The 26,191-nt window shown below is 39.8% G+C and overlaps 1 protein-coding gene and 1 long non-coding RNA gene across 2 annotated transcripts; both read right to left on the bottom strand.

The window, feature by feature from the left end:
- Positions 1 to 1,034: 1,034 nt before the first annotated feature.
- Positions 1,035 to 1,610, bottom strand: LOC133811098 (uncharacterized). The gene has a single exon (XM_062246131.1). The coding sequence runs from the start codon at positions 1,608 to 1,610 to the stop codon at positions 1,035 to 1,037; it is 576 nt and encodes a 191-aa protein (XP_062102115.1).
- A 21,099-nt stretch (positions 1,611 to 22,709) lies between these two features.
- Positions 22,710 to 25,619, bottom strand: LOC133811096 (uncharacterized). Its single transcript, XR_009882716.1, has 3 exons — positions 25,153 to 25,619; positions 24,131 to 24,194; positions 22,710 to 22,970 (listed from the first exon to the last, which is right to left on the bottom strand). It is a non-coding gene; the product is annotated as an uncharacterized LOC133811096 (long non-coding RNA).
- Between the last annotated feature and the right edge of the window lie 572 nt (positions 25,620 to 26,191).

Raw genomic sequence — 26,191 nt, forward strand, 5'->3', positions numbered from 1 at the left:
TCCTTTTATTATCAGATCCAATTATTTTCCTGAAATATAAACGTTACCTAACCATCAAAAATAATTATAGACAATTTTTCCAATATCTGAAGTTGAAATGTGTGTATTTTTTTTTTTTTTTACTTTTTAGTATTAATATCTCCATGTAATTATTATGTTCCCTTCATGAAGATCTCCAAGCTGATAGACTTCTTAGAAAGTAATTAACCTATCAAAACTTAAAAAGTAATACTTCAGTCAAGTACATGTTTTTTTAAAATGGTAAAGTAAATATTTACTAATAGTTCAAAGTCAAAATTAATTTTTATAAATATACGTCATTTACAATAATTAATAGAAATAGAATCCTAATAGAAAATTCAATTAAAGGTCTAATTAGCCACAAATAATCAAGTTTCCAACAAAATTTAGTAGACTTCTAATTAGCATTTATTTATAGTTAGTCTTTGGATTAACAATTCTAACTGACATTTACAAACAGAAAAATCTGTTAAAACAGAGATTAAGTAGCTAAACCACTTGGTTTATCATTCACAAGTTTATAGAGATTTTTTTTTAAACTTTTTAATCTTGAAAATAAATCAAGCCCCATTTTGGATTATGGTTTTATTAATTTAACTATATGATGACCTTAGTTCAATCTGTTATTATTGTCGTTTTCACAATTATACTCCTGTGTCCCTTTTTGTCGTTTTTCATTTTTTTAGCGATTTATTTCCTTATATTTGTTGTCGTTTACATTCTTTCTTTTTAAAAATTTTGTTCTTCTTTTACCTCATGCAATGCATTCGGGAATCAGGTTATCAAAATATTTCCGCAACATCCTTTGACAATAAAGCAAAGAAAAAGTTGAGGCTAGGAAAAAAAACAGGAAGAGATAGACAAGAAAATTTCGAGAACATATTAATTATACAATCTGATTAGATTGACTTTTCTTTTCTTTTCTTTTCTCATTATGCTTTATATATTTACAATGTCCTACACAAAAACTTTCTATGATACAAATTCTAACAAAAATGATTAGAAGAGATCGACTAGTTGTTGAAAATGTTGAGAATGGAAACTCTAGTTTTCATCAACTGCCTAAAGATGCATTCTAATTCCTCCTTAAATTCCTGGATGTTAAACTCTAGTGATTCCAATCCCTTCAATACTTGTTTCACTTGTACACTTTTGATGCCTTTATTACTTGAATTTACAAGTATCAACTCAACATTATTGGCTTCTAATTCTCCTTCACATGACACTTTTCTAGACCCAAATAGCTTTGAAACTATAGACGATGAGCCTGGTCTAGTCTTTGGCCCAGAAATGAAAGCCAAGAGGGATTGAAACACTTCAGAGGTGACTTCCTCGACCTCATTAAGGATGGTAACCACTGAAAACAAATCAGAATCCTTGGTAACTACCAATTTCTTTGTTGTCATAGTCTTTGAACTCTTGATCATTTTAGCCAATTTCTTTTTGGAGAACATGTATGAGCTGATTATTATCTCATTGCCCAGATCACCAGATTCACTACATGACCCTCTTTTTCTTCTCAGGGATGATTGGAGTTCTTGAAGGGAGTCTCTCATCTGAGAGAAAACATCTCTTGTGGTACCACACATATCCAATAGCCGAAGAGATCCATCTAAGACTTGTTCGACTATTAAACATTATTTGTTGTTATTGTTTTCTTCGGAGAGAGTTTGTGTGGTGTTGTGGTGCAACTCAAGAAAACTACCAAGGCTCTCATACAAATCCTTGAGGCTTTTTAATCTGTTGCATAGTGAAGAAGAAGAAGCAGAAGAAGATGTTGATGATGATGCCCTGAACTTGGACAACTGTTGCTCAACAACTTCAATCAATGGATGAGATCTACAAGGCACTCTGTTTGAGCGAGCATGGGAAGAAGAGGTGGTGATGGTGGCCATATCTTGTTTTTGTTAGAGAAAAATATGTTACAAAAGATGAAAATGTTTGAGGAAAACCCATTGAGACCAACCTTCTTATATACATATACATATACATGTATTGGAATTGGAAAGATCATCACATTATATATTCGGAATCTCTCTAACCTAACTAAAATTATGAATTTATATATATATAGCTACTTTCGTCTGCCATGTGGTGGGACAATAATTACAAACAATGTCTCCTTTTTTTGTAATAACAAACACTAATTAAAACATCATTAAGAATATGATCAATATATTGTGTGGTGGTACCTATAAGGATAATTGAACAGCTTAACATTAATTATTTGAACCACTGATTCATGCAACTGCACAAACCTTATCATATCAGATGCAATGTTCATAGAAAGCAGAATCAACGTAAACAACTTGATCATTAATGATATATATATATACATATAGATATATTACATATACAATATATGGTACAACCAACCCAAAACATGCAATATTTGGTCGATGACCAATATTCATCTCTTTGTTTTGTGCTAATAATTAAGCTCCATCGACAAGACAAACCTGCTATATCGTTGCAGCTCAAGGCCGAGGCAGATCCGCTTAAACTTACTCATTAATTCCTTTGTGGTCTAATCCAACACACACAAACACAAGCAAATAAAGACACAAATTGAAGTTGGTTTAACTACTTAATGTGTATTTATTCTACTTAGTTAGATCGAACAAAGTATATCTAATATGAAATCTTGTTTATAAAAAGTAAAAAACATGTACAAAGGGATTTTTATATGTTTCGGTTTTACCCTAATTCATGATGGGATCTATTGACAAGAATCATGATGGTGATTGTTAGAGGTTACACATAGATTAGTTTTGTTAGTTGTTATTTCTGGTTTTTCAGTTTTGGTTAGTTCTTGTATCTCAAGGGCTTTCTTGTCTTTTTGTATTCTGTTCATCTTCTATAAATAACAACTTCAGCTCTAATCATTTTCATAACGTGATCAAGAGCACTTTCTAAAACTTGTCTCAATTCTGTTCACATTTACATGGTATCAGGCCTCATCTTCTCACTTTCTTGTCATCTTTCTTGAACTTTAATGGCGAACGATCCACCGACTGAAGAACATGCAAGACCCGATCAGAACATCCAGTCCGTTCCGACCGCTTCCGCAAATATCTCAGCCCTCACTCCTCACCAACAGCAATTTCTTGCTCTGTCTCAAGCTCTGAATCACACCCTAGCTGTGAAATTAGATCGAAGCAACTTTCTTCTATGGCAGACTCAAATGGAAAATGTTATATATGCAAATGGCATTGAAGACTATCTGGAGGGAACGATTGTGGCTCCACCTCAGACGATTGAAGGTCAAGATGGCATCAATCCAGATTTTCAACAATGGCGTCGAAAGGGCAGATTGATTCTCAGCTGGCTCTTTTCTTCGCTCACCCCAAAATTGATGTCTCACCTCGTCGGTCATCGCATTAGTGCTGCTGCTTGGGCTGCGCTCAATCAACTCTACTCTTCCACTTCAAATGCTCGAATCATGCAACTGCGATTGCAACTTCAGACAATCAAGAAAGGTGTGTTTTCCATGATGGATTACATCTTGAAGATCAAAAGTTTAACTGATCAACTAGCTGCCATCTCTGAAAAAGTTTCTGAACGTGACCAAGTTTTGTACTTACTTGCTGGCCTTAGTGCCGATTACAATTCTTTTGTGGTGTCCATCACTTCTAAATCAAAGGGGGTCACCTTCGAACATGTCTCTAGTCTACTTCTGGCTCATGAATCCAGACTTGAGTAACAACTCTCGGTAGACGAAACTGTCCCAGTTGTGAACATGGCCTATCGACAGAGCCAGCCTTCAAGATCTCAACCTTGGCATCGCTCCTCACAAGGTCGTAGCCAGTCTCAGGCCCCACACGGCTCCAACCACAACCGCAACAATCCCAATCTCGGCTCCAGACCCCCCAGTGGTCCCAAGATTGTTTGTCAATTATGCCAACGTCTTGGTCATCACGCTTACCATTGTTACAGGCGCTTTGATCCTCAGTTACCCCCTCCACAGACTGCATCTCACGCCAACAACTCTCAGTCTCACTCTGCACCAATCAATGCCATGGTTGCTAATGCAAATTCTGTTGCGGATGACACTTGGTTGCTCGATTCTGGTGCCTCTCACCATTTAACTCCTCACTCATCAAATCTTGAGTCTTCTTCTGCTTATACTGGTTCTGATGCAGTCACCATTGGTAATGGTAACTCTCTTTCCATTAAATCTCTTGGTCATTCTTCTATTCAAACATCTCATAATTCCTTTGCTCTTCACAATGTCTTTCATGTTCCGAAACTGTCCAATAATCTTCTTTCTGTATCTAAATTTTGTTCTGACAATAAAGTGTTTCTTGAATTCTTTGCAAATTCTTACAATATCAAGGATCTCCAATCGAAGAAAATTTTACACAAGGGTTCCCTTGACAAAGGTCTCTACACCCTCCAAGCCAAGAATGCTTTACAATCTGACTTGAAGATCAAATCTGCCTATGTCTCAACAGTTCGATCTTCTAATCTCCCTACCTCTACTATCAATCATTTCCAGTCTCATTCGACAACTCCAGCTGCTATTTGGCATTCTAGATTAGGACATGTTCACTCTGACATTGTCAATCATGTTTTACTTCAATGTAATCAAGACTTCAAATATAATAAAATTTTGATTTGTTCTTCCTGTCAATTTGCAAAGAATCACAAATTACCTTTCCCTATCTCTCAATATCGAGCTACTGCTCCTCTAGATCTTATTCATACTGATCTTTGGGGACCTTCGCCCATTCCCGCCATTGATGGTTCTCGATATTTCATTCTATTTTTGGATGACCACTCTAGATTTTCATGGCTATATTCTTTACATACCAAAGATCAAGCATTATCTGTCTTTAAACAATTTAAACTTCTTGTTAAGAATCAATTCAGAACCACTATCAAAGAATTACAATATGACAATGGAGGTGAGTATTGTTCCTTTGTACACTTTGTGAATGCTTCTGGAATTCATCATCGTTTATCATGTCCCTACACCTCTGCTCAAAATGGCAGAGTTGAGAGAAAACACAAACATGTGGTAGAAACTGGCTTAGCTATGTTAGCGCATGCCTCCCTTCCTTTGCATTACTGGCTATATGCTTTTAATACTGCTATTTACATCATCAATAGACTACCTACTAAACTTCTCAATCTCAAATCTCCCTATCAAATTCTGTACAACAAAACCCCTGATTATTCTCTTTTTAGATCATTTGGGTGCTTATGTTTTCCCTGTTTAAGACCATACAATGATAACAAGCTTCAGTACAGATCTAAAGCTTGCATATTTTTGGGATACAGTACCAAACACAAAGGTTATGTCTGCCTTGACCCTCAATCTCACAGGATATACACCACACGATATGTGGTCTTTGATGAGAAAACTTATCCCTATCACCTTCCACCTCCTTCAACAATTCCCTCTTCTTCCTCTCCTTATTCTCATACTCCTGCTATTCTTCCCACCTCTTTCACTCCCTCTCCCCCATCCTCTTCTACTTCATTTCCACCTTCTGCCCCTTCTTCCTCTCACTTACCTGTTCTTCCTCCTTCTCCTCCTCCCATTGAGCAATCACCTGTCATCTCTACAGAATTTGTTAATACTAGCATTACTAACCCTGTTGTGCAGAATCAAGTCATTTCGCCTGTGCAGGTACCTTCGGCTGAGACAATTCTGGCACCCATCTCAACACCCTTGCCTCCTTCCAATGCGCATCCAATGATGACTCGTTCCAAGTGTGGCATTCACAAACCGAGGGCTTATGTTGCACAACAGCTGCCATCTTCTCTTGTACCTCCTCGAACATACAAGACTGCTCTTCAATCTGCTCCCTGGCGTGATGCTATGGAAGCTGAGATTGCTGCCTTACACAGAAATGGTACCTGGACTCTAGTTGCTCCTCCTGCTCATGCTAATATCATCGATTGTAAGTGGCTATTCAAGTTAAAATACAACCCCAATGGCTCTGTTGATAGACACAAAGCAAGGTTAGTGGCACGGGGATTCACTCAAACTCAGGGAGTTGATTATTTTGACACCTTCTCTCCAGTTGTCAAGCCAGCTACTGTTAGAGTTCTTCTCACTTTGGCCCTGTCAAAAGGTTTGAAACTCAGACAAGTAGACATCCATAATGCATTTCTAAATGGAGAATTAACTGAACATGTCTATATGTCTCAGCCTCCGGGCTTTATCAATCAAGAAACTCCCTCCTATGTGTGTAAACTATGGAAAGCCCTCTATGGCCTAAAGCAGGCACCGCAGGCCTGGTTCTCAAAGCTTAGTTCTGCACTTCTCTCATGGGGATTCTCCAACTCCAAGTCAGATTCCTCTCTGTTTACTCTGCACACCTCTGATGTTCACCTGTTTCTCATTGTCTATGTTGACAATATTATAATAACAGGCAGCTCCTCCCTCCATATTGATCAATTGGTTGCCAAATTACACCAAGCTTTCGCTATTCGGGACCTTGGTCAACTGCACTACTTCCTCGGCATAGAAGTAACTCATACCCCAAACCAGATCCACTTGTGTCAGCAGAAGTACATCACTGATATCTTAAATTCCACTGAGATGCTGGACTCCAAACCTGCTCCTACACCTGGTTCAGTAGGCAAACCTCTCTCTAAAAATGATGACAAACCTCTTGAAGATCCCACTGAGTATAGACGCATCATTGGCTCTCTTCAGTATGTCACTATGACTCGGCCAAACATAGCTTTTGCTGTCAACCGAGCCTGTCAATTTATGCAGCACCCTACAAATTCTCACATGTTGGCTGTCAAAAGGATCCTTAGATATCTAAATGGCACCAAGTCTCATGGCATTACACTTACTGCTGCTTCTTCTCTTCCCCTTGCTGCGTTTAGTGATGCTGACTGGGCCTCCAATCCGGATGATAGGCGCAGCACTAGTGGATATTGTGTTTTCTTGGGTGACAGTCTTGTCTCCTGGTCATCTTCTAAACAGAAAGTAGTCTCCCGGAGTAGCACAGAGTCCGAATACCGTGCTCTTGCAAATGCTGCAGCTGAACTCACCTGGTTCCAGCAGTTATTTTCTGAACTTCAGCTTACAGTACCTTCTACTCCAATACTATGGTGTGATAACATGTCTGCTGCTCATCTAGCTTCAAACCCAGTTTTTCATGCCCGAACGAAGCACATAGAGATAGACTTCCATTTTATTAGGGACATGGTCTCTCGCAAACTCCTCATCATTCACTATGTTTCTTCTTCAGATCAGATTGCAGATATACTAACAAAACATCTGCTTGTAACTCAATTTTCTATTCTTTGTACCAAGTTAACGGTTCTTCACAGACCCATTAACTTGAGGGGGGCTGTTAGAGGTTACACATAGATTAGTTTTGTTAGTTGTTATTTCTGGTTTTTCAGTTTTGGTTAGTTCTTGTATCTCAGGGGCTTTCTTGTCTTTTTGTATTCTGTTCATCTTCTATAAATAACAACTTCAGCTCTGATCATTTTCATAATGTGATCAAGAGCACTTTCTAAAACTTGTCTCAATTCTGTTCACATTTACAGTGATGAGTGGAGTAATTTATGCTCTTATGTATTATTGAATGTACTCACACACTTTCCATGTATGATATTTTCTCTAACATCTCATCAAGATGATGACTATTTTTGTTCACCAATTTTGAACGGCTCGATCACAAGTAGTTTTTTAAACTTTTTTTCGGCTCACTATTCTCGAAAATTTGCAGGATGTATATTGTAAGTACAACGACCACCACCATAAAAAATATAAGGAAAAAAAAAATACTCCAACACGTATTTTGAGAGGCAGAGATTAACTAAGAGGTTAAAATAAGAGTTTGTTGTTAACCCTCTTTTAGTTCGGAGTGGAAATTAATGTTTAGGAACTCTTTAATTTTGCTGAGAAATTAAAATTAATGTTTAATAAGATGACCATCCATCCTTATACATTAATTAGATATTATTAATTAGGAGTATCAACCTCAATCTTAATAACAAAGGCAGTTGTCTCATATGTGTGCCATGTTGTGACCACCGATCGATCAGACAGCAATTACAGCCATTCATGCCTCTTCTAATTGGTTTGAATATTTAGATTATTAATTAATATAAAGAATTTAAGTACTAGTTGGTTACGGATTTTATTACATATATCGATCTTATTCCCACGATTGCACCAAAAGTATCTACCAAATCAAATTTAATTAAGTTCCTAGTAGTCGAATCATTATTTATAAATGGGAATTTACTTATTTGGTACTCTGTGTTTTTACAAAGTATCATTTTAGTATACCCTATGTTTTTAATAATATTCATATAGCACCATGTATTTTAAAATCATACATATTTGGTACTCAGAAACTTAGATTTGATAGATAAAATTTTGTCAATATGAAAGTTATATGTAATTAAGTAATTAAATATCAATTTGAAACCCATATAATTGAGAGCATTTTGATTAAATTTGTAAAATTTTATTAATTAAATTTGAATTTAGAGTATCAAATATGTACGATTTCAAAATACATAATATCAAATGAGCATTATTATAAACACGGGTACCAAAATGATACTTTACAAAAATATCAAGTACCAAATAATTACCTATCCTTTATATTTAAATATATATATATATATTTATTTATATAATGAGGCTAAAAAGCTATATATTGATGATAGATCTTGCTGATTGATTAATCAAAATAATACTAGTGTTGCTTCGGCTCATACGCGTTCATGGTCAATATGTTATAATCTCGTACCAAAGTTGGATTCTTTTAATTTTGAGGAAAAATGGGGTATTTTTTTCAACTAAACTATTTTTATTAATTAAGTGGTAAAGTCTTTCTATAATATTATTATAAACTTGATTTATATAAAGAGTCAATTTATTGCAAACTCTATTTTTTTTCTTTATCTCCTCACCTATTTCCTGCAGGAGATCTATACCAAAATTGAAAGTTTTAACATGTTCTTTTCTCAACCCTTTTAAATACACATCTAAAACTAGAATTGGTAAAAAGAAAAAAGTTATGTATCATTAAAACTTGATCTCACATTTTTGTCCTCTTCTTTATCCATATATATTTTATAAAAAAAATCAAGTCGGCCACACATATATATATTAATATATATAAAAGGATTAATTACATCTCCCACCATAATTTTAAATCGTTTTATACGACATATTAAACAAATTACAAAAATACAGTATTGTAACTCATTGACCGTACTTCTTCTAGGCTTCATGGAGTACCATGGACAGTTTTTAGTACTCCACATCTTCAAAACACTTCTGTAATGAAGAGAAAGGTTCATTAAAGACAGACTCCAGATAAATCATTTCTAATATTGTCCTTGGAAATTAATAAAGTAGATTAATTTATTTTTATTTAAAATGAATGTATTTATTAATATTAAAATTAATATTTATACAAATTACAATATGCAGTTAATTAAAATTAATATTAATAACTATATGTTACAATATACAGTTAAAGTTTCAAGTTTTGTTACAAAAATATATTTAAAGTTAAAAAATTAGTTTTGTAAATCTTTGTAATAATCATGTTAAATAAATTTATAAATATTTATGTAAATGTGAGTTACAAAAATAAACTTTTTAGTTGTGAAATTAGTTTTGTAAATTGTTGTTACAAAAATGTAAAACTTGTTTAAAAAAAATATTGTATTTCACCACTACATTCAATAAAGTGTTTTATAAATAATGAATATCTTAAATTTGTATTTTTAAGTTGTATAGCATAAATATGATGGTTCATGTAATTTTTGTGTACAATATTGTAATAATATAGAAAAACATAATATTTTTATGTATATTTTGTTTATGATTTCTTAACTATAAAATATTTTCGTAAATATTAGTTACAAAAATATCTTTCTTAGTTATAAAACTAGATTTGTAAACTATTGTTACAAAAATAAAAAAATTAGTTACAAATTTGTTTGTAAGTTTTATCTACAAAAAAACAAAAACAAAAACTACAATTCTATAACGGATTTTGTAAATATTATTTGCAAACACGTAATAGATATTTACAAATTTGTAACAGATATTTACTAGTTTGTAAACGTTGTTCACAAAAAATTTATTTTACAGCTTTTATTTATGATTTGTCACTCCGTATTTACAATTTGTCATTCCATGTTTTTATCCAAAAATTCCGTATTTTTGTAATACACCATATTTTTCAGATTATTTTTAACTTTTAGTGCATTTTTGTAGATTTCCCTATATATAAAGCATCGTAATATATTTGGGAGAGTTTTATTCTCATGATAAATTTTGTACTCGGTAATCTCTTTGGTCAGAGTTTGGAAAAATGATTTATATAGGAGTTGTGAATTTTGGTTGTATATTTGTAATTAATTTTCAAGATATTACAAAGAACTTCTCAAAGAGAATTCCCGAAGAAATAATTATCATTTTTGGTGAATCTTGATAAAATCCTTGTTTTTTTGTTACATCCATTTTCTGGTTTAATTTTCTTGTGCTTGCGAGATTTTGTTTCATTTACGAAAATTAAGTTTTAGGGCAAAAATGTAAAATAAAAAAAAAAGGAGGAAATTACATTTTATTTGTGATTTTTAATAGTGTGCAAAATTATAGTTTTTTTTTTTAAAAAAAAAAAATTTAATTTATGGCTTTTTTTAAGATTTTTCACTTTTATGGGTTTATTTTCCCATATTTTTGTATAAAAGTTAGTTTATGTTATCCAAAAAATTGGCATTGATGACGTGGCAAGTGATCCCTGGACACGTGGCTGACATCTGGAGGAACTCTGCTAGTGTATCGACCAGAAGGTACATTATAAGCAGGAGGCGACCCAGTCTCACCTACGACCAGTCTGGTCGATGGTTCCACATACAACACAATGTTACAATAAAGATCTTTGTAAATCCCGAAATTAACTCACACAATCTCCTGAGTATCCGATTATTCAGGAGAGAATATCTGTAACAATCTTGTGTAATCCCCCTTGAGCCTATAAATAGAGAAAGATAGCTCAAGGAAGAGACTTTGGGCTTTCAAATTGTTTGATACTAGAGTAATTCTACTTGAGATATTGTATTGTTCTTCAGAGGTTGGTGAAACTCATTGAACCCTTGTTCTTTGATCACTCATTTGATTCTCATATCAATAACAATCTAAGTGGGCGTAGGTCATTACCAGATCCTGGGGCCGAACCACTATAAAATATCGTGTTCTTATTATTTTTGTCATTCGATTCTTTTCAACGCATTCATTCACATCAAGCATATTCTGACTCCGTGTCAGTTGACCAAAATCTGGGTCAACATTCTGGTGCTTTCATTGAGAGCTTGATTTATCATTGTTGAGAAAATCGATGGCGAAAACTGCAAGGAAAACTGGACAGGCGGCCGTCGCTGCACCGTCAAACCCGCCACCTCCTCCTCCTCCTGCAAGCGTGGCTGAGGATGAGCCACATTTAGATTTTGAGGAGGAAGAAATGGATGATGCAACGCTGAAAAGTACTATGGGAGCGCTGCAAGAAGAGCTGGCTAATCTGAGAGCCAGTCAAGAGACAGCTGCCGAGGTTATGGCATGGCAGTAGTAGGAGAAAGAACGGCAGCGCGCGGAGTTAAGCGAAAGGCAGGCGGAGATGGACCGCCGCCAGAACGAAGCCATGGCAGCCCTCGAGGCAGCCTTGCAACTGGCTAGGAATCAGGCCGCACCTGTTTCGCAGCCTGACCAACTTGTCAATGGGCCACCCCAGAGGGGTCCTAATCCTAGCCCACCAATCCAGCCCTCGAGTCCACAAAGGCCCGAGCAGCCTCAGGTGCCCCATGACAATGTCCCGATGGACCCTGAGGCACAGCCTCCATCCCAGGCTAGTCGCGGCAATCCCCCGCAACAGAGGCAGCATAGGGCCGAGCATCAGCCTCGTAGTCCTAGACGCCGTAGGGGCGATGAGCCAAACCTACCAAACAGAGGTCAGTATCTTCCTGGTAACAGGAGGAACTCAGAGTTAGGCTCTGCGGTCCGGGGTCCCCCACGGCATGATAATGCCCGGGGACATAACGACCAGTGCAAGCCACCCTCTAACGCTCGGAACGCTTCAGCCAGGGATGGAAATCGAGGGAACAGTCGGTCCCACAATAGCCAATCGAGGTTCAGAGATGGCCATGGATATAATGAGGCCGACTCAGGCAAGGGAAACGCTGGCCGAAGGAATGAAGAAAGAGGTAGAGGCGGGAGCCAGGTACCTCAAGATGACCAACCCAATAGACGGGATGCTGGGGGGAAGCCCAGGCAAAATAATGTCTTCAATCGACTCGGGGGTAGCGAGCAGCGGAGAAGAGACGAGGATTTGTGAGACGTACTCAACGATCGCCGCGAGCGGCATGGCGAGAACGTCCCCCCAGCAACAGAGGCTACAGCGATTCCTGCCGCTGTACAGGCCCAGATAGATGCCCTCAACCAGGCAGTGCAACAGCTGGTCGGAGGAAGGACATCTTATATCGACCACGATAGGAGGAAAGGCACTCCTTAGGATAGCTAATGCAAAAACTCCAAGCAAATTCAAAATGCCTACACTTCCAAACTTTGACGGGTACGGAGACCCCGTGTCTCATGTCAATAAGTTTGAAATACAAATGGACATTCAGAAAGTGTCCAAAGACGCTCGGTGCAGGATCTTCCCTACAACACTTTCTGAGGCCGCGCAGGAGTGGTTTTTTAAGTTCCCACCTGCAAGCATAGTTTCCTGGGAAATGTTCGTAAGGGAGTTTTACGGACAGTTCTATGCAGGTCGTGTGCATCCAACCGAAGCAAACCAGCTGGTTGAAATTCGCCAGCAGGATGGAGAATCAGTGAAGGACTACATCCAGCGCTTTATGCGAGCAGCAGCTGGAGCAAAAACGGTGGGGGACGAAGGCAAAATGATGGCCATAACCGCAGGGGTTAGGCGTCGGTCCCCCCTCTGGAAAAGCCTCCGAAAGGAAGGAGTGAGAACTACCCAGGAATTCTTGGATCGGGCTGATCGTTACATCAAGCTCGAAGATGCCATTGCCGACGATGGAAAGCCTTCCGGCAAAGATAAGAAAGTAGCCAAGCCCGCCAAAGCCGCCAATGGGTCCAAACCTAACGGCAATGGCAAGAATGGTGGAAAACGGCCGTATAACGAGCCTTCCACCTCCAACAATAAACGAGCGAAGGGTAACCGTTATGAACCTCGGTTCACTAACTACACTGCCCTCGTTGAGTCTCAGGGACAGGTTTATCAGGCCACAAGTTCCAGTGTGCCTTCTAAAAAACCTGGTCCCATTCGAAAGGATATTTCGAAGAGAGACACTACAAAGTTCTGTCGTTATCATAACGACTACGGACATGACACCAACGAATGCAACCAGCTGAAAGACGAAATCGAGTTCCTTATTAGACAAGGACACTTGAGAAGATACGTACGGGCCTCGGGAAATTCCCAACGAGAAGCTCCGGGTAGCAACGAGCAGGCGCCCACACGCCAACGCTCGCCACCCTTACAGCCTGCCCCCGTGACTGGCACATTATTGACCATTTGTGGAGGCCCGCACCTCGCGAGAAATAGCGGAAAGGCCAGGGAACGATATGCTCGGACCCTGCGCCATGACCAGGACATCGAGATGATGACTGTTGAGGACCGTGCACCAAAAAAGGCTCGGTCAGACGAAGGCGAAATAACCTTCTCTGATGACGATGCCCAACACGTCCGGTTCCCACATTCCGATCCGCTGGTCGTGGATATCCAAATGGCCAACATGATGGTAAAGAGAGTGCTAGTCGATACGGGAAGTTCGGTGAATATCCTATATAAGTCTTCGCTGGAACGTATGAAGTTGTCCGTTAAGGACCTGGAGCCTTGCAACCAAACGATATACGGCTTCTCTGGAGAAGGACTCGCTCCCACCGGGTTGATCAAACTACCAGTGACGACAGGTACAGTGCCTGCTACAAGAACATTACTCGCCACTTTTGTAGTGGTCGATTGTCCTTCGGCGTACAATGCCGTCATTGGAAGGCCTATACTAGTTGATCTACGGGCCGTCATCTCTATGTGGCACTTAGCCATGAAGTTCCCAACGGACGCAGGAGTAGGACGCGTGTTGGGAAACCAGAGGGAAGCCAGGGAGTGCTATAACGCCTCAGTAACGAAGGCGAAAAAAGGAACATCAAAGAGCACTACCTCAGATAGGTTGCAGATGGCGGTTGATACACAAACCCAATCCGGTGATGAAGTCACCAAATAGGGTGTTGCCCAAAGTGAGGATAGAGACTTAGATCCTCGCTTTGGGGATTTTGAAGAAAACGTTGGACCCGTCGAGGACCTGGAAGAGGTCCAACTCGACGAAAAAGACCCGACCAGAGTTGTAAAGGTTGGGAAAAACCTAGAGCCCACCACGAAGCACGCACTGGTGGAATATTTACAGAAGAACCAGGAGGTTTTTGCCTGGTCACACAAAGACATGGCTGGGATAGACCCTGCAGTTATCAGCCATGTCCTAAATATAGACAAGACTTTTCCACCCGTGCAACAAAAGAGAAGGCTGCTCGATAAGGATAGATCGAGAGCCTTAAAGGAAGAAGTTGAAAGATTAAAGGAGAATGGGTTCATCGGGGTGGCATTTTATCCATCGTGGGTCTCCAATCCAGTGCTGGTTCCCAAGCCTAACGGCAAATGGTGAACCTGCGTGGATTTTACAGATCTCAATAAAGCCTGCCCAAAAGACTGCTTCCCACTCCCAAGAATCGACCAGCTGGTCGATGCTACTGCAGGACATGAGATCCTCTCGTTCATGGATGCATATTCGGGCTACAATCAGATTAGTATGCATCCCCCGACGAGGATCACACCAGCTTTCGGACCGATACGGGCTTATACTGTTATAAAGTAATGCCCTTCGGACTGAAAAACGCAGGTGCGACTTACCAACGACTAGTCAACCACATGTTTAAAGAGCTGATCGGACTAAACATGGAGGTATACGTGGACGACATGCTGGTAAAGTCTAAAAAGGCAGAAGGACATGTAAAGGATTTACAAGAGTGCTTCGATGTATTGAACAAATACCAGATGAAGTTAAATCCCCTCAAGTGTTCCTTCGGAGTTGGATCAGGGAAGTTTTTGGGGTTCATTGTAAATTCAAGGGGAATCGAGGCCAACCCCGACAAGATAAAAGCCCTGATCGACATGAAGTCGCCAGAAAGGATCAAGGATGTACAAAGTTTAACCGGGAGAATCGCAGCCCTAAGTAGATTTATTTCGAAATCAACAGACAAGTGCGTCCCTTTTTTCAATCTACTTAGGGGAAATAAGAAGTTTGAATGGACAGGAGACTGCGAGCAAGCATTCCAGGCCTTGAAAGCTCATATGGCACAGCCTCCCATCTTATCAAAGCCAATAGAAGGAGAAACTTTGTTTATTTACCTGGCGATTACAGAAGTTACTGCGAGCGCGGTGCTAGTACGAGAAGAGGAAGGCGTACAAAAAGCGGTCTACTATGTAAGCAAAAGGCTGATCGGAGTAGAACTGAGATATCCACCAATCGAGAGGTTAGCATATTGCTTAATCCTGGCCTCTAGGAAGCTGCGCCCTTACTTCCAAGCCCATCCTATCACGGTTTTAACTTACCAACCCCTGCAGCAAGTCCTCCAAAAACCAGAGGCGGCTGGGCGATTATTAAAATGGGCAGTCGAACTAGGACAGTTCGATATAACTTATTCACCGCGAGCGGCAGTAAAGGGACAAGTATTGGCTGATCTTATTGCAGAGTTCACAGAACTTCCAGACAGCGAGCAATGCGAATCACCTAGTGCGCCTGAGCCTCAAGAGAAAGCTCCTTCGTGGAAGTTATTCACGGATGGGTCATCCAACGAATCCCACGCAGGAGCGGGAGTGATATTGATAACGCCTGAAGGGCATCGATTTCATTGCGCCATCAGGTTCGACTTCACCGTGTCAAATAATGAAGCCGAATACGAAGCGCTCCTCGCTGGATTGAGAATGGCGAAAGATATGAGCATAAAAGCGCTTGATATTTACAGTGACTCACAGCTGGTCGTGAACCAGGTTCTAGGAGAATATCAAGCGCGAGGCTTAAAAATGGTGGCCTAATTGAATAAAACAAAGGACCTACTAGCCCAGTTCACAGAGTACACCCTCCAGCAAATACCGCGGGATCAGAATTCAAACGCAGACGCCTTAGCCAAACTTGCGAGCGCAAAAGATGCTGACACTTTGAACATTGTGCCAGTGGAAAGACTGAGTAAGCCAAGCATACAAGCGGTTGAGACCAATATGGAGATTCGAATGGAGGATACATGGATGGCACCTTACTTGGAGTATCTGACAAACGGTGCGTTACCAACAGATAGGAACAAAGCCAGAACTCTACAAAGGCAAGCCGCAAGGTACATACTGGTTGATGGTGTTATGTACCGAAGAGGATATTCAATGCCACTACTCAGATGTGTTACACCAGAAAAAGCTAAGGAACTCATGAAAGAGGTGCATGAAGGCTTCTACGGGGATCACGCTGGGGGGCAGAGTTTGGCAAAGAAGATTCTAAGGCAAGGCTACTTCTGGCCAACTATGAACGAGGATTAGATGGAGTTTATACGAAGATGCGATAAATGTCAAAGGTTCTCCAAAATTCCACGAGCAGCTCCAAACGAGTTAAAACAAATGCAGAGTCCGTGGCCTTTTGCTGTTTGCGGCATAGATTTAATTGGATCTCTGCCAACGGGAAAAGGCGGAGTAAAGTACGCAGTCGTGGCAGTTGATTACTTCACTAAATGGGCCGAAGCTGAACCACTCGCCACCATAACGACCAAGAAAGTTCTTGACTTTGTCATCAAGAACATTGTTTGCCGCTATGGCTTGCCCAGGAAGATCGTTTCAGACAACGAAACCCAATTTGACAGCGACTTATTCATCGACTTCTGCAAAAGGCATGGAATTATTAAAAGCTTTTCTTCAATTGCGCATCCCCAAGCAAACGGGCAGGTCGAAGCCATAAATAAAACTCTTAAAGATACCCTGAAGAAGAGGCTTGAAGATGCTAAAGGAGCATGGCCGGAGCAGCTGCCTGAAGTCCTCTGGTCGTATAGAACATCTCACCGAACAGCAACAGGACATACCCCATTTTCCCTAGCTTACGGATATGAGGCTATGTTACCTGTCGAGTTAGATCCCCCCTCACATCGACGTATAACATACGACCAAGACCAGAACAACCAACTAATGATGGAGTCCCTAGACTCAATTGACGAGATACGGGAGAAGGCCCAGCTTCGAGTTGCTGCGTACCAGCAAAAAGTCGCCCGGTACTTTAACTCCAAAGTTAAAGAAAGGAAATTCAACGTCGGTGACTTGGTGCTACGACGAGTTTTCTTAAATACCTGCGACCCCACTGCTGGAGTACTCGGACCTAATTGGGAAGGACCTTGACAGATTGAAGGAGTCCTTCATCCGGGCACCTATAAACTTGCACGCCTGAACGGAGATCTCGTTCCACGATATTGGAATGGGGAACACCTGCGCAAGTATTATCAGTGAACAATCCTTCTTAAAGGACTGGCTTGTATTAAATTTTACTTTGTACAAGTTTTGCAAAGAGAATTAGCCACGATTGTATGGCTAATCGCTCGTATATGTAAGATTCTATTTTAGAATCACTCGTAAAGACATGTTTAGTCCATTTTTAATACGAGATTATAAGGGACTGTGCGCAGCCAGTCATTCTTGCCAACCTTTGTGAATTTATATTTACAAGTATTTGTTCATTACGTGTGTTGTTTTGCTGTATTACAAGTATTACTTTTTCACCCGAGCAGAAATGTTCGAATAGGTCATGGTCAAGGCAAGTGACCAAGGACCTAAAGCTCCTCGATCACTTGGGGGGCATATAAGGCACATCGATAGCAAAGCTTACCATGAGGTATGTAAACACATGAACAAAATGAGTGAAAGCATGCTAAGCTACTTAGAGTATTTTTCAAAATTTATATTTTGTTAAATCAAGCCAAAGTACTATGCTAAGTTCGGTCATATGGACAAATGTTATAATAAATGAAAATGTTATAGCATCGTGATGCAATCTTTTACACCGCAAGCATCACTGCTTGGATGTAACTGTTCAAATAAAAGGAAAAGTTTGCTGCCCATGCAGCAAATTCAAAAAAGGTATTGTTTTTACATCATGACCCGTGGGTTGTGTAATCAAAAGAAAGAAAAAATAATAATAAAAGCTCAAGAGGCATTAGGAGCAGGAGGGTCTTTATCAGCATTCTGGTTGGTAGCATCCTCGGCAACTCCTTCTTCCTCTGCACCAGCAATGCTTGGAGAAGCAGGGATCCTTGCTCTTGCCTCCTCTTCAGCCAGTTGAGCAGTGCAGCGAGCCAGCTCAGCAGTCCTAACATCTTCTGAAAGATAGTCGATGTAACGCCCTGGATAACCAAGACCGTTACACTGTGTGTTTATAAAGTGCCAGACTTGCTAATCAAGTCATCTAAATAAAATCGTGTTATTGAAACTATAAAGGAACTAGAGTTAAAAGCGTTTTGGTCTCAAAAGCCACATCTTCATTAAAAAGTATCATCTGTTACATGGGATCCCAAAAATATTAAGTTTAAAGACCGTTTACAAAAGACTCAAGGTTTATATACAACAACCGACCATGCTAAGGCAAAACAAGTAGTTAGGTGATCCCTGTCCTAGTCCACTCCTCGACCGTGACGGTCGAACCGCTGGCTATGTACATTCCACCTCGGAGATCTCCACCTCAGGCTTGGTCCAGCTTGCCCTTGCCTTTACCTGCACCACGTAGCACCCGTGAGCCAAGGCCCAGCAAGAAAACACAACAACAATAGAGCATGAACAACTAGCAGACAAGTCAACATCTCACATTGCTTCACATAAACTCAGATATAACATCAGTCAGTATAATCAAGTATTCCACATACTAGGCATATCAGTTCATAACATACACAACTCACAAATGATAACCAGGGCTAGCGCCCTCGGGCTGCTCCCTCCGTTATCCCGTTGTTCTTGGCTCCCAGTGGCCAATTCGCGCTCTGTGCGCTAAAATCATGTACGGCACTCTTAGACCGCTATTACATGTCCCATGGCATAATACCAACATTGACACGATATAACTTTCGGGAGCACTTAGTCCCATCACAACCGTACAAGCGGGTGCAGTTTTCTTACCTTTCAATACACTAGTTTCTGATGCCACGAAGCCGCGAGCACGGTCCACTACCCCGAGCCTCTCCAAAGACCTAATCACAACACAAATGAAACATCCTTTGTCATTAACCAATCCCACACTCTCGGAACCCCCAAATCCTTAAAACAATGCACCGAAGGCATCCCCCGAACCCCCGGAGCAAAGGCTCAAAATTGCAAAATCCCATGTCCTAAAATTGGCCTAGCGCCGCGGCGCCCAGCAAGTCAGAGAGCTTTCTCTGCCCAGAAACGGCCTCGCGCCGCGGCACCCAAGAACAGGGCCGCGGCGCTCCTTCGCGAACCCAGATTTCTGGGTTTTTCCTTACGTTTTTCCCAAACCCAAATCACTCCAAACCATCCCAAATTCATACCTAAGCCCCAAAACCAATTTAAAACCCCACATAGACCAATCAACAACCTATAAACATTATAATCTAGCTCAATTACACAACCACCCACAGAATTCACACTTAAATTTCAGATTCAAACCCTTGAGCCAAAGCTTGAGAAAAGTGTAAACCAGCCCCTTTAGATTCTTAAACCATAACAGCTACGAAAATTAAACATGATACACTCTTACCTCAGTCAAGAACCCAGCTTGAATTCTCCTCAACTCTAGCTTCAAATCACCTTCTCTTTTGATTATTCCAACTCTGAATTCATGCAAAACCAGGCACCAACTTGCTTCAATTCATGCCTATCCTCTAAAAACCAGACTTGAAACTTAAACAAATCTTAGATAAATCCTTACCTCTGAGTATTCTTGGCCTAGGCTTGATTTGATAACTCTAAACCCCTTGATTCTCCTTCCAAGAGCCAAATTCAGCTTCCTTCTTCTCTTTTTCTTCTGCTCTATATCTAGGTCTCCAAAATTCAGCATAAACCAATTTCCCAAAGTGTTATACGTGATTGCATTTTCCTTAGCTGAAACTTATCTAAACCATTGCCAAAAGACCACTTTATCCCTCCACAAATATCCCTTTCTAAATAAACCTCAAGGGCACACTTGTCCTTTTACTAACTTTACAATTTTACCACTTTCCAACAAAACCTGTTACTCTCTATAGTTACTAACAGTTACGCAGGTTACCAAATCACCAGTTACCATTATCTAGATTTCTAGGACCGTCTTGGCACGTGCATCACATTGATATCACCACACCCACGTGGTACAAATCACATAGCATAATTATCACATTACGTAATACACATAGTCATATAACATGCTTTAAATCATAATCATGCATCTTAATCATTAAAATCACACATAATCTCCATTATGCCCTCCAGGCATACTAATCAAGGCCCTTAAGCCTAATTAGTGAATTTGGGTCGTTACAGTCGAAGTTGGCGCCCTGATTGTTTTTCCAGAAGTTGTAAAAACACCAAAGCGTCGCGTTCTTATACCTTTCCAGATTCTTGGAGTTGTCAAGCTTCAGCTGCTCCACTTGGCTCTCAAGGGTGGCGATGGCCTCATTCTTGGACTTGAGCTCCTCGCCCAGTCTCTTGCATTCTCGAAATTGGACTCGGCTGGACTCCTGATACTCCTCCCTCTGCTTCCTTATAGCTGCCTTCGAAGCTTCAGCCTCTGATAGCTTCGTCACCGTGGCATCCCTCTTCTGAACGATCGCCTCCAACTCCTTTGCATGCCTGGCCTCTGCAGCCGAAAGTTCCTCGGCCGTTTTCACCTGGTACCTCTCGATAGCCTTTGCCCAAGCCTGTTCGATGGTGGCTTGGGTGCGGGTACGAGCAGCAGTTGCAGACAGCAAAGCCTGAGGACAGAAGATAAAATTAGAACCTGTTGCAAAGAATAAAAGACTAAGGCCAAAGAGATAAGAAACACTTACGCTGGCTATTTCGTTCAGGGTCCTGTTCAGAATTTGGTCGACCCCCATATTCTCTGCCTCAACCATTGCATCCTTGACACGGTCGTTCTTCACGATGTGTGCAAGGCGGTCTTTGGCTGCTCGTAAGGTGCGGCTCGAGAGTTTGGCCCCAAGAGTTTCTTCCCGCTTGTTTTGTTCCCTGCTGGGCGCAGCCGAAGGGTTCATCGGAGCAGGAGGAGTCTCTTTCTCAGCAGGAGCTGGAGGATGAGCAAAAGTTTTCCCAGTTGGCACGTCCTTGGAAGGATCTTCTGTTCGACTCTTTTTGGCAGGTCCCTGGCTTGTTTCGACTTTGTGTCTCCTTGACGACTTTCGCCGGAGCTGAGGAACTTCCTCTTCCTCCTCAGCCTGGTATAGGTCGAAGACGTTGGGAGTGGCCATATCTGCATACAAGTCAACACATGCAAAGGGTAAGATAAAGGCAGATGAAAACTCCTTATCAAACGGAAAAGAAGGTCACAAAGTTAATTCTCGAGCTACAACTACTGGTCGCTACACTATTGACTCTATTAGTCATACACTCATTATCTGGCATGAAGAAGTCTGGCCCTAGATTTGGAGTATATGTAAAGTTGCCCTCCCCGTCAAACAGGTGACAGGTAATTGGCAAGTTATTTAAAAGCAAATTTACTGTACCATTTTCATCGGAGGATTCCCCCAAGTCCACAATCGGCTCTTTGGCCTTTTGTTTCCCCTTGCCTTGGGGAGCAGAAGGCCTTTCTGCGGAAGGATTGCCCGTGGGCTCCCTGATCGTAACCCCGTCGGCCTCCTTCGTGGAGGAGACGCAGGAGGTTGCTGCTCGGGAACCCCCTCGGCAGTGGCATCGGCTACCACGGGTCCTCTTATTTCATGGCGAGGAGCCAGGAGGCCAGCTAGCCTCAGATTATCATCAGTGACCAGGGACTTAACGCTTTTTTCTGCATCCGTCATCCTGGCCAGTGCATTGGACCTCAACACCATGTTTGGTGTTGAGGTCGGACGTAACCATGGGCCTAAAAGACAAAATGCACTTTAAGAAAAATGAAGGGAAATTCGCTGATAAAAAATACCGACCAGTAAAAGCAGCACTTACCTCCTCGAGCGAAGGCCAAGTTGTTGTTGGTTATGTCCGGAGTAAGGAAGTACTCCTTGCTGTACTGCCCCACGTTGGATATGTGCGTGGTGGCACTCAGGAACGTCCGGTTTGTCTCCTGGTGACAAAGATGGAAGAAGCCCGTCCCATACTGTTGAGGGTTGGACTTGAGATCAAAAAGATAATTGATCTCATGGGGGTAGGTTCTGGCCATTTTTTAAGTTTGTACAGGATATAGAGTGCGGCCAGCATTCTATATCCATTTAGAGTAATCTGGAAGGGGGCGACATCAAAATAATTAGCCACCCCCTGATAAAAAGGATGTAGCGGGAGCACAGCCCCCGCCTCTATGTGGTACCGAGACCAAGCACTGTATACACCCCCGGGGAGGTTAGCCCTTTGGTCTGCGGCAGGAATTTTGAGAGTGACCCCTGTGAAAGGATACTTCCTAAGGTAGTTAGCAAGCATCCTGGGAGTTACAAGGCTGGTCGGGGAGAAATACCTGTAACGTCCCTAAGGTAGGGTACGTCTGCCACATACTCGTAATTCTAGGGTTTACGAGTATGTAAGGCACTTGACCAAAAGAATTAAATAAAATGATACGAAGAAATACAGAAAAATTTAAACTTTTATATAAACTTATTAGAAGAAATTATTACACGTATGAATACTTTAAATTTAAGGCAGCCATATGAAAACTCTAAACCATTATTGCATTGCTACTGAGTCCGTGCTCCACAAGTTGCTCAACAGCTAAAGCCACACCTGGAAAAATGTTGGAAAATAACATAATGAGCTAACGCTCAGTAAGCAAATCTCATGCATACACATACACATGAATGTCGTGAGTTTGTAGTGCACATATACTAATATGCTGACTTAAATACTTATGCATTTCATTTATTGCTCATGCACTTTCAAACTTTACTTTTATGCTCTTTCTTTTAGTTTCACATTTTTATGGGCCCAATATCACTTGTGCACACTGTTTGATTCAGCCAATGCCTGCAGGGCTTGTTACACATATCATATAGAATCCCATGGGTTCTCCTCCGGCTAGCCATCATCTCAGCTAGGCTCATCATAGCACTCATTTCATCGTTGCCATAGCTGCCATACTTATTACACATATGGAGGAGAAAGACGGAAACATGGCAAACATATCTGAATGGTCAACTCTGACCTAGCCCACACTAGTGGGCAGCCACTATAAGTCTTATAGACTTCCGTCTTCTTTACTGAACTTACTTGATTGCTTCATCAAAACAGTGGCACCCTTTTTAAACATCTTATTATCACTTTGCTTAAGCCTTGTGTCATTAAAATGTTTAACTTTACATAAGACTTTTCAAGACATTTCATAACTTTTCTCATATTCATATGCATGGTCTTATATCACATAATAATGTATCACATAACTGTACATGCCATGCATACATGCTGATGCTGAAATGCCAATGTTCGTGTTCATGACTGATGTTGATGGTATTCAATCAAGGCATTGTATCACATCTCATATAACTCAAAACATCTTTAGTCATAATACATGAAGCTTTGGGTTGGTGGCGTTGTTATACCTTAACGTAGAGCTATGGCTCAGGTCTAAGGTTTCCAGCCTAAAAACTTAAACGCTTCATATATCATAACATATAACAAATCATGAACATAGAGTAATCCACATATCCATCAACATAAGAACACATACTTGCACATAATTCATATCATTCTTAACCAAGTAAGACATCTTTCACATATCACAGAATTCATCAATTACATATCACACAACACCCTTATGGTGTTCATATAACCATTCTTCACATACTTATCATATGCATCATCATCATACCATACTTAACTCATCAGATGTACACAATCAATGTAGTCATGCATCTTACACTTAAGCACAAAAGGTGAGATTTACTTACCTTAGGTCCTTAGCTTATTTTAAAATTCCTCACCAAGAGTCAATCAATCAAATCCATGCAAATCCTATTCAAGGCACATCATTTATTAAATTCTATCAAAATCATAAATATACACTATTGATAGTGTATATTAATAATACCAGAAACTATATAAATGATAACAATAATTATTATCAACGTAATGCAAATAACTCTTCATATAAAACCATGATTTAAACCTTGCTCATAAGATAATGTACTCTTATGATAATAATAATAATAATAATAATAATAATAATAATCCCAACAAAAATAATAATTATCGTCTATAATTAAACTTATTTTGATATTAATAACAAAATACTTCAATAGCAATACGTATATGGATGTATATATTCAAATAGTCATTTTATAAAAGAAATCATATTTTTAACATAAAGTTGTAATAATCAATATAATGATAATAATATAAATATAAATATTTATATTATTATTAATTAGTCATAATATCAATTCCAGTGATATAATAAATATACTTTCTCCAAAATTCACTGGTCTTACAAATATCAATAACTGTAAGAAACTAATATTTGATATTATTTTAATATTCAAATATTAATAAAATATTAATATACAATAATAATGGTTAGATAATAGGTTTACTATAAATCATACTTTTCATATATATATATATATATATGAATCTGTATTCTTGATTTACTTAACAAAATAATAACAATAATAATTAAAATTACTTAATCATAATAATTTCCATATTAATATAAAATCAATTAAATATGTATTTTTATACTTTATTTAATATCTAATATTTTCTAGAAAATTGGACAGCACAACGGCTATAAAGTGGACAATTCCAAAATCAAAACCTGTATAAAAAATATATATAATCCCAGACAGCCAGTAAATTACAGAAAATATTCCATATATCAATAATATATAATTATATACTATAAATACACATAATAACAATTACTCTAATCAATCACAATTAAATCACAATATATAGGTTAAAGAAATTATACCAAAATGATCGGGTTCCACAACAAGTCAAACGATGATTTTCTGAGACTCAAAACGTACTTCGGAACCTCGAACACTAAGTTTCGACCGTCAGTCTACGGTGGATCGCGGTGGCTCGTGGTGGGCCCACCACCCAACTATGGTAGATGTAGGAACAAGTTATTGGGTTTTGAAGCCCACAACACGAGGAACACGATGGTGGTGACGGATCGGCAAACGGATGCCCGAGGTGGCCGAATCGCAACTTTGAAGTCGCGGGGTGGCCGAACTTAAATCGAGTGGTTGAGGCGTTTAATCGGCGAGTGAGCTCTAGATTCCCGCGTGGGTCGATAGTTCGGAGGCCTCTGAATCCAACGGTCCGGCGCGTGGCTAAAAATGGTGGCCGGAAAGTACTCCTGCGTCGTCGGCAACAGTAATACGCAGAGGAGAGAGAGAGAGAGAGAGAGAGAGAGGGAGAGAGGGAGAGAGGGGTTTTCTGAGGAGAGAGAGAGAGGGGCTCGGGTAAAAAGAAAGGCTGAAGCCTTTTATTTTATTTTATTTATTTATTTATTATTATTTTTTTAAAAATTACACTTGGACCCAAAATATTAAAATTCTTTTCAAATAAGTCCTTTAGCAAAACTTTCTTAATTTTATAAAAATCCCCAATTAAAATTATATGACATTCGGGTCCTATACTTGACTACTCAAGTTTCTCTCTCTTTAATCTCATTAAAAACATAAAATGATATTTTAAACACTATTTTTCCATTACTATTTCTTAAATTTGTAAACTTGTACATTTTATGTATTAAAACTCTGATTTATAATAAAAAAATGTATAATGAAAATGTTGGATATTACAATACCACTCGACATCAGGCAGATTCTGATGGCGAGGGCAGGCTCTAGTTTGGATGTTAGGGTCAGGAGCAGGATTGTTTCGGCCGCTGGTCGAAGGAACCCCAGCCTGTGAATCAGGCTGGGCAGAAGGGTTTGGATTATTGTCGGATTCAGGTCTTTTCTTGCCTAAAGATTTGGAACGATCCATTTGAGGAGGAG

The sequence above is a fragment of the Humulus lupulus genome, unplaced genomic scaffold (assembly GCF_963169125.1).
Source record: "Humulus lupulus unplaced genomic scaffold, drHumLupu1.1 SCAFFOLD_81, whole genome shotgun sequence".
Classification (NCBI taxonomy): Eukaryota; Viridiplantae; Streptophyta; class Magnoliopsida; order Rosales; family Cannabaceae; genus Humulus; species Humulus lupulus.

What these genes read in the sequence shown, in the direction of transcription:
- LOC133811098 (XM_062246131.1), bottom strand. Translation starts at nt 1,610, where the DNA reads ATGTGTGGTACCACAAGAGATGTTTTCTCTCAGATGAGAGACTCCCTT.